The 9,790-nt window shown below is 34.1% G+C and overlaps 1 protein-coding gene across 6 annotated transcripts; it reads right to left on the reverse strand.

Annotated features, from left to right (window-relative positions):
- Positions 1–372: 372 nt before the first annotated feature.
- On the reverse strand, positions 373–9,159 carry LOC130941169 (pentatricopeptide repeat-containing protein At2g06000). 6 transcript variants are annotated; one of them, XM_057869584.1, is made up of 8 exons: positions 8,910–9,159; positions 7,915–8,034; positions 4,426–6,255; positions 4,002–4,114; positions 3,477–3,624; positions 2,483–3,166; positions 2,222–2,343; positions 373–841 (listed from the first exon to the last, which is right to left on the reverse strand). In XM_057869584.1, exon 3 carries the CDS (start codon positions 6,204–6,206, stop codon positions 4,578–4,580), a length of 1,629 nt encoding a protein of 542 aa, XP_057725567.1. In that variant the 5' UTR covers positions 6,207–6,255; positions 7,915–8,034; positions 8,910–9,159; the 3' UTR covers positions 373–841; positions 2,222–2,343; positions 2,483–3,166; positions 3,477–3,624; positions 4,002–4,114; positions 4,426–4,577. The 6 variants fall into 6 exon arrangements, with proteins under 6 accessions (XP_057725567.1, XP_057725564.1, XP_057725566.1 ...); XM_057869581.1 differs by having other exon boundaries at positions 2,222–3,166; XM_057869580.1 differs by lacking the exon at positions 2,483–3,166 and having other exon boundaries at positions 375–841.
- Positions 9,160–9,790: the final 631 nt, after the last annotated feature.

Below are 9,790 nucleotides of genomic sequence, written 5' to 3' on the forward strand. Positions count from 1 at the left end.
CCTTATCTCTTTACGTTCAAACTTCAAAGTTTGTTGTTTATATTGTGTTCGAATTTCCTTCTTGAATACTTGGCTTTATCCTCAGAAAGTTTTTCAAGACAATATCTGAACCGGTTTTAACTAAAAATTGATTTAAAAAGGAAATAAAACAAAAAAATTAATGCCTTCGTGGGAGATGGCGATGGCAACTTCGACAGCGATAGCAGGAATCGACAATTGAGATCTGATGTGATGAGTTATTTTGTTAAGGTCAAAGAAAATAGAGATGTAGAGATAAGTTTCGTTTGATGTCTCTCGAAGGAATAAAATGGGAAAACAAAGTGACGATGTCATGAGGAACAAATCTGTCCAAAAATCAACGTTATTTAACGAATACAAATTTAAAAATTTCGTGCAACATTATGAAATGTGTTATACAAAAAGTTTAAGACACCTTGTGTGAGTAAGTAGCTAAAAGTAATTTGAATGCCTCTCCTAACCACAATTCATGTTTGTATATGGCGTAACCAAAATAGTTTGAGAGCAAAATTTGATTGGTGTGTACAAATTTAGAGAACAAAGATCAGAAACTCAACCGCATTATTTTTATTCTGCAATCGAATAACCTACTACGAATATTAGTCGATTTGAATTTACAAATACTTCCAAGTACTAAGCAGAGTGGGAGAGCGCAAGTGATTCCAGGAGAATGGGCTTTTCTTGCTTCCATTAGTTTTTTAACCCTAAGTTTGTCTTCTTTATCACAATTACAGAGCTCTCATAAAATTCTACAACTTGGGAGCTTTCCTACTCATAATTAGCAAGGCAATTGTCATGTTACACCATGGAGCTACCACAATTCCTGTAAAGAGAAGCAATCCATCTCATTAGATTTTTGCTAAATTTAAAACATTGAAAATATTAAAACTAAAAATCACCTAATTCCCAAATTTGTCCCCTAAAAAGAATAGAAAAGTAAAATTGACTCAAGATTTTAAAGTAACAAACTTATATCTAGCCAAGAAACATATTAGTTCCTCTGTATAGACTTTTTAGCCATAAGGAAATACACAGATTCGGTATGGAGAGAACGATATAGTGGTTGAGCTCCATGAAGAATTTTTTATATCAAACTCATCCATGCAAGGTTTAACTCTACAACTCAACATAGAAGAATAGTTCCTGCATATTTTGTCAGGGATGAAATATAGGGTTTACTCAAAATTCTAAATTCTGCATAATTTTCCCTAAAGGTGCAAGTGTGATATTCAGCTAGAATAAGACATTTGTCTTTGGACAAGCTAAGATCAGTAAGGCCAGTGACAAGAATTAAGCGGGCCACATATCTCTTTTCCATATGCAAAAGTTGTTCCTGAGCGCTTGCTCAAATTTTAGCCAGAGGGTACTTTATCCTAGGTGTTCACATTGTTTTAGGGCCTAAACGATATGCATGGACAACAAATTTAGGTGTACTTTCCCATCAAATTGAAAATAAATTGGTCATAAAAATAAATACAATAGATATAAAGATTCACCTATGGCAAATTTCATAGAAGCTATATACTTGTTAAGAATGATATGAAGGTACCAGAACAAAAAGAAAGATTTACATATGGTATTGATTGACATGTAAAAAATGATACCAAATTTAAGTACAAAGACAGAAGATAACATATGACACATTAGTATAAAAATGACTAATTTTATGCCTTGAATTTACTGCCAACCTATGACATCATATTGATCCTTCCTTATCACTCTTATGCGACAAACTTGACCTCCAAAAGAATCATTTCATGAAATTTGATATTAAAGGAATATTCTTGATGTATTTAGGAGAACCAAACTAACCACAGAAGACCAAATAAAATTCACTGCGTTCTCTTGTACGGAGACAAAAACTAAAATAATACAAACATAAGCCTCACGTTTTGTAATATAAGTTTAAAAAAAAAGAGGCATCACTCTCCTATCCTACCTCCATATATCAAAATTGTTACCCCTAATGTGCCCATATATGGAGTGTAACGAAGAGGAAACAGGTGACATTAACAGCTTCCCCGCCCAAAAATAAATAAATAAATGAATAAGGCTCAATATATTTGGTCCTCTGATTCCTATCAAAAGAAATAAAAAACATGATGTTTGGCCCCATCGAAAGAACAAATTTAAAATTTAACGGAGGAAGTTCGCAAAACATTAACAAAATCGCAATTCATAAATAAGGTAAAGGAGGCCACACCTGGGTGAAAAACTTTCTTTGATCAAGGGATAGCATTTCCAATTAACAAATAGTAGACTAGTGAGTAGCCTTCTGTATAACACCTTTAAATGCCCTTTGAAATGGACCCTAGGCTTCCATCTCTGCAGGCAATGCAAATATTTTAGAAGCAGCAATCATGGCAACAAATATTCACACTAACAAATTTTTTTTTTTTAAATGTATATGGAACTTTTCATTTAAGTTTGACAACCATGTAATAAAAGCTGCTCCAACAGTTACATTTAAAAATGGTTGAATAAGGAGACATTTATTCCCTTGGGCTGTATATGAAGGTAACCCAATTTGCATTGTAGCAGATAAAGTAAGCTAGCAGCATCAGCTAGCCAGCTCAACATCAACCATTCTGTAATTTTTCATAGGAGATGGATGAGCACCACAGCAGGTTCTCGAAGTTTGATGGAGATACAAAAGGTTATTGCCTATTGCTTTGAAGTTCAGAAATAGCATGGATAATAATATGCAACAAGGATAGAATGCAAGTTCTACAAACTACAATTCAGACATTCCTTGCAAGTAAACCCGTTGACTTCATTCATGAAAGTAGAGAAATTTTGTGAAGTTATAGGTTCTAATAGAATCATAGTTGACCTACAATATATGTGCCTCCTAATAAAATTAAAATCTATATCCTCCATACGTCAACCATATAGTACTTGCTTTAGAAAAATTATAAAGGATAATATTGTAAGAAGCTCATCCCTATGAACCAACAAAACTCCATAGTGGATGAAACTCAAACTCATGATACCCTTTCATTTTTCCTCCTTTCTTTTATCCCACTTATCAATAATGTAAGATTGGGGCCTACTTAACTTCTCAATATTATTCAACTCAAATGCTTTATTATGTCTCGAATTCACAATTGCTTGAATGCATGAGATGGTGAACAATCGTAGAACATAGCTGTTTGCAGTGTGCCAACATGAGAACACAAAAAATTTGAAGTCAGTTCACGAAAACTCAGACCTTACCCATATGCTGTGTCCAACAAATGTGGCTACTTTATAGGCCATAAAAAATTAAGAACAGTTTTGGATAGAGTTACTTCTTCATTTCTAGATACTAATATAAGCTGCTACTTCTTTTTCTTAAAAGAAAAAAGGATAATAATTAATATTTTCAAGTTCTAACAAAAGAAGTTTCACCAAATGGATGCAAATCTTTCAATAAAAAATGGGTTAGACAACGTTGAGGAATTTTATTGGACAATCACCTTTGTATCATGTATCTAACCAACTTTAGAAAAGTTTTGGAAGGAATCTATGTGGTCCATATAGTTGCATCAAATTTCAGTTTTGGTCCTTTCAATATAATTTTCTCGGTTTAGTGCCTTATAGTTTCATCGCATTTAGCTATTGATCCTGTAAGAACAACACCAAAATAAATTAAATCGTAAAACACAAATCTTAATGAAAAATAGGGACCAAATCTTTCTGAACAATAGCAAATGTAGAGACAAAAGACTAAAATCTTAAATAATAATAATAATAATAACAACAACAAGGATCAATAGTACGCAGAGACTGAAAGTAAAATTTGTAAATACTTGAAATTATTAGGAGCAAAATGAAAACTCTGAAAACTGTAGAACCTAACTCTTGTTTGAGGGATAACTTATTCGTTTTCTTTGGTAAATGTTTCATTAATCCTTTCTTGATACTGACAAAAGTTGTTACTTGTTTTTAATAGGAAGTACAGATAATGCACCAAAGGAAAGCTTCAACAAATAGACACTAACCGGTTAGAACAGCGCTGATTAATTTTATCGGCGACCATCTCCCATCATTATTATTACCAACATTGTAGGCCTAAAAACTTCCTTCCTGCTCAATTTTTCACATGTTTCCATCTCTGCATATCCTCACTATTAATATACTTCTAAATTTCCAGCATGGCTTCAATTTTTAAACAGTGAGGTTACAAAGAATTAACATTCCACATTACAATTATCTCCATTTCTTTCAATTATAGTTCAATATTTCAGTGTGCTCTTTAGTAATGAACTCTTAAATGAACATAGTAATCAAATATCACTATATGATAAGAAGAATAACAAATAAATATATTAGTAAAACATAACCAATTTGTGATGAGATAAAAATTCAGCATTCATTTGAACAGTTAGCTTATCAAAACAAGTAAGCGGGGGGAAGCATACTTACCCACAAGTTCAAAAGAATCAGCAGAAAGTTGGAAGGATTGGCAATTCAAGTTCCCCTCTTGACAATCTCTACAAAAATAGTGACATGCAACAAGATGATTGTATTTCTCAGGGGAAAATGATGCAAGGCAGAGTCTAATTGCAACTAGAACTTCAATAAACCAGAATTGGCATATCTGCATTTATATTTTCATTATAAGATCTTTCCAGTGACAAGCCCAAGCTTTGGTTCTCAAATAGAATTTTCCTAATATGAGCAGCCTCACGAGGCATTCCAGCCTTCAAAAGACAGGAGCATAAAGTTTTAACAGTAATGTCATCTGGGGAACAACCAGCTTCCAACATCTTGTAAAAGATGCCAATTGCTTCACGTGTTCTTCCCTTCATACAATATCCAACAATAAGAATGGTATATGTCAACTTATCAGGTTTGCACTTCTCCATTTCTAGTACAATTGCATTAGCCTCATCAACATTCCCAGATTTGCAATATCCATCAATAACAGGATTATAGATAAAGGGCTGTGGAACAATTTCACTTTGCTTCAATAGCCTCAAAATGTCATGAGCTTCTTGTAGCCTATTGCTCTTGCATAGAGCATTAGTAAGCACAGAGAATGTATACAAATTCGGAGAAATATTTCTTGCAATCATTTCATGCCACAGGTCCAAGCCATGATTCACCTGCCCAGCTCGGCAATATCCATCAATTAGCGAGGTGAAGGTAACAACATCAGGGGGACAACCGTGAAAAAGCATACTGTCATGCATGGCTACTGCAGAAGCCATGTCACCCATCTTAGCAAAGCCATGAATAAGCACATTATAAGTAAATGTATTAGGCCTAATTCCAGATTCAACCATTTCATCAAAAAGAGAAGTTCCCTCTGCTATCTTACCCAGTTTGCAATAACCAGATATTATTGTTGTATAACCTACAACATTGGGGGCAAAATCAGTTTTTGAAGAAACATCTTTTAGTAGATCGCGTGCTTTATCGACTTTGTTATTTATACATAAACCATGTATAAGAGTGTTATATGTAACTATATCAGGTTGACAACCATAGCTAATCATATCATTGAGAAACTTAAAAGCTTCATTGATTTCCCCAGCTCTGCACAAACCTCGCATTACAATGTTGAAAGTGAAGGTCTCTAGATGACGTTGCAATCTCATAAGCTCCATGAGTAAACAAACAGCATCATCTAATTTCTTTTGATTTACCAATACATTCAACAAGCTATTATAAACAATAGCATTCACAGGTGCCTTATTGGAATGAGATTCAGCAAGTAATTCCCTTGACATATCAAATCTGTTTGCCAGTGCATAAGAAGAAACCAAAAATCCTAACAGCTTACTCTCAGGCAATTTCCCATCAGATTTCATACAATTATATATTAATGTTGCTGAATTGTGAAGGCCTGCTTGACAAAGGGATCTTAATAGCACATCATAAGTCAAGTATGTGTGAGATATGTTCAACCTTTCCCTACTAAAGTGAAAGAACTTCAAACGCAAGGTGGGATTGTTCAGCCGTTTGATAACCTCTAATGCAAGTGGAGGAGTTAAATGATCACTAAAATAACCAAAAAATCTATCCAATGAGTTTGACCAAACAAAAAGAGTTGCGGCAACCTTCACAAACCAAATCTCAGGTCTTATGATCAGCCCTTTCTCCTTAAGTGGTATGGGAGCAGATCTTCGGCGAGCATGAGCACAACTATGCACAAGGGCTACCTTGGAAGCTCGCACAGCAGCAGAAGGGTTTGTGAGCATAGTTGTTAAACTTGAACGTGTGACTGACTTCGCCAGAGGCACTGCATCACTGGTTCAACAAAATACAATTACATTAATAGATTGGAGTATTGAAAGAAGAACAAAAAAGGCATCAAAATTCAAATTATGAAATAAATAAAAACATTAATTCAAACCTAATCAATCAGCATAATCTCACTCTACTAAGTCCCTGTTAACATGTTCTCAACTTGTGATAATTTCAACTTTCAGAGTTCACATTAACTCATTTACAAACTCAAGTAAATGGGAAGATAACGAATTCAAGCTATTTATTGACTACCTCAATATAAACCATGAACAAATACAGAACATAACAAAGCCAATCAATCATAAACACAGCCCAGGACGTCTTTCTTTTTTTTCTGGTCCCACATTCAGTTAATACATGTCTAATTCTACATACAACAATATCACCTCATACATTGATATTAAAATAAATAAATAAATTAAAGAATAGCGAAGATGTAATGTAAGTGTTAATTGTTACAACATTTTCACAATGCAACAACTACAAATTCATTGATTACAATAATGTAACAGTTGATGCAGTGCTGGAAGTTATGAAATAGACATTCGTATCAGAGAAAATAGGGATCGGCTTCCAAGAAGTGCCCCGAAGTGAAGGAACACTGCAGCAACAGCGCAGAGAGTCAAGATGGCACAAGGAGGGTATGTTTGAATTCTTGCACAGGCTGAGTTCTCCAGAGGCGACACTCTCGTGCCATGAATGCGCAGCATCAACGTGCAGCGGCACGGCACGGTGAGAAGGTGGTGGCGTAAAATGGGATGCATAAAAGAAAGAGAAGAATTGGAATACCAGTCAATCAGAATTTACAAATTTTACATTTTTTGTTATTTTCATTTAAAATCTACGTTATTACTTAATAGACCAAACATTACAGAAGGTGGATAGCTTGTGTCATCTCTTGAGACAATGATCCAATCTTTCTCACACTATCCTTCAACATTTTCCCTCCATCGTACGTTATATGTCCAAGCATAATGTTTTATTTATTCTATGCTTCATGTTTTATTCATACACTTCCTATCCTACTTAAAACAATACAAAAAATTCCAATGACATGCTAGGATTTGACCAGCAACACTTTCTTTGCCCAACTAGTTTGGTCTTCACATGTGCTTTGTTCTAGCTGCATTTGAAAGCTAATGTGGAAAAATAGCACCCCAAATATTGAAATATTCTAAGCTACCTGCATTCAAATACCAAAATTTTTTCCTATAAAAAGGGAGTCTGAGAAGGGAGAAAAAACATTTAAGAGTGTGTGAGAAATCCAAAACAGTTCTGTTGAAATCTGGTATTGAATCTTATACAAACATTATCCTTCATTGTTTTGCATTTGTTTTACCATCTACTAATCATCATCGCCTATATCTCATACAAACACTCCATTGTCACTCACATTCACAACATGTATTAATAATAGCAGAGCAATCAATGTTGGAGAGAAGAGCATAACAAATCACAAATCATTATGTTATGCACATTCCAAGTGAACAGAAACTTGGTTTCCCTCATTGGTTAACATCAATAAATCAACAAAATTGGATGATATATGATTATGCAAATTAAAATGGCATTTCTGTTTTACTCAAGCATAGACAGAGTAAGAGTTCACTGATCAGGTAGATTTCTACCACAAACAACAAAAGAAACTTTTTCTCATACCTGTTGTGTTGTTAGAGTGCAAAATTCTTATAACTATATTTATATTTCTGCAGCATCTCCCACGTTCTCCTCATCACCGCCATGCCCATTAATATCCATTTGATAAATTGCACTGGCAACCTAAACATATATGCCAAAATAAGACAAAAAGTTAAAACTCGTGATGAATATTGCTTACTTTTACTATGAGTTATAGAAGCCAAAATGGTTTATCTTTATTGAACCAACATTCCTATCAATATTTCTAACCAAGCCATAATTTCATAAGATAGCACCAACTCAGTAATTCACAAACATAACTACTCCAAATCTACGTCAAAAGAAGCTCCAACTTTCAATATCTATTTGCAACAAATTCAACAATAATTCTAGATTAATCAAATCAGTAACGAAATAAATAAAACAAAAACAACAATTAAAAATGATTCCACTATTTGAATCATTTATTTGAAAGGGAAACCTAATTGAGGGGAGTAAAGAGATGGATCAACCGATCAAGTAGCTTCTGCCAAAATCAACTTGGAGTACCTACGAAAATTCAACTCACATTAATTCCATGTTCCCTAATGAAAAATCAGAGTACTACTCACAACATCATTTTTAGTCATCACAACGTGTTTTTAGATGCTCTCTATCACAATGTGTTCAACTAATCCATATTCTTAACCGATTAAGCCATCAATATTCAATAGTCATAATCAACTAATCAGAAATCAAGATATGGAGAGAGGCACAGAAAATTAGAAGAAGAAACACAACATCAATGCCCATTCCATTAGAGAAATTCTAATGCAAAATTTCTATCACTCCAGAAAATGACACAAAACACCATACAAAATACCATAGTTTAATAGTAAATTAATTCAATTTAGTGAATTTACACAGGAAGAGAGAAAAAAAATGAATACCCGGATAAAATAAAAAAAAATATCTACAAATTAGGTTACAGAAAGAGAAAGGACAGCTAATAGAACATGAAGAACGAGAACGCATACCTAAGTTTCTGAAGGAGGAGGTATTCGTTGCGGTGCCAGCAGCATAGTTTGCAGGCGGTGTGCGGAGGTTAGAGCGAGAGTATAGACGTAGTAACCGAGACTGGGTGAGAAGAGAGCAAAGCAGCAGCGGAGAGAGGGACAGAAGACCAGATGAGAGGAGGCAGCGACGCTGGAGATAGAAGTGACTGTCGTTCTAGTGTATGACACAGCGAGACTGGGGGCTGTGGAAGAAGGTTAGGGATTTGTAGTGTGATAGTGGTATTTTGGGGGGTTTCCCTCTTATGTATTAAAGCGGGATATTTAGATATTTTTTTTATAATACATTTAGAATATCAATAATGCTCCACATCATGCAAAAAATTTAACCAAGTCATCGAAGCATTTTTTTTAGACAGTACCTCTCTCCCAAGTTATGTAAAATACGCCGTGCAAAATTACGTAAAACTTTTTTAACGTTCATGATTTTTGCATTGTAATTTTTAGATATATAATCTCTGTTACTCGTTCGTTCTTCTTCTTTTTTTTCTTCTCTTCTGTTTGTTGTTCTTCTCCGTTGTTCGTCATTTTTTCTCCTATTCTTTTTCATTTTTTTATTCGATCCGTGAATTTATCTTCTTTAGATTTCAATAGGCTATCAAAATAATGAATGATTCAACTTCAAATCAGTTGAATGAGGGCGATTTGGATTATTCTTCTGAAACGAATCAAGCGAACAAGGTTTGGATTATTTTTTGAATCGAATTGAATGGAATGCAATTGCTAAATGGAATTGAATGGAATTGAATTGAATTGAATGGACTTAGGTGTTCTGAATTGAATTGAATTGATAATCTCTAAATTGTAAACAGATGTGTTTTGAATTTGATTTTATATAATGGATA

Source organism: Arachis stenosperma, chromosome 7, assembly GCF_014773155.1.
Source record: "Arachis stenosperma cultivar V10309 chromosome 7, arast.V10309.gnm1.PFL2, whole genome shotgun sequence".
NCBI lineage: Eukaryota > Viridiplantae > Streptophyta > Magnoliopsida > Fabales > Fabaceae > Arachis > Arachis stenosperma.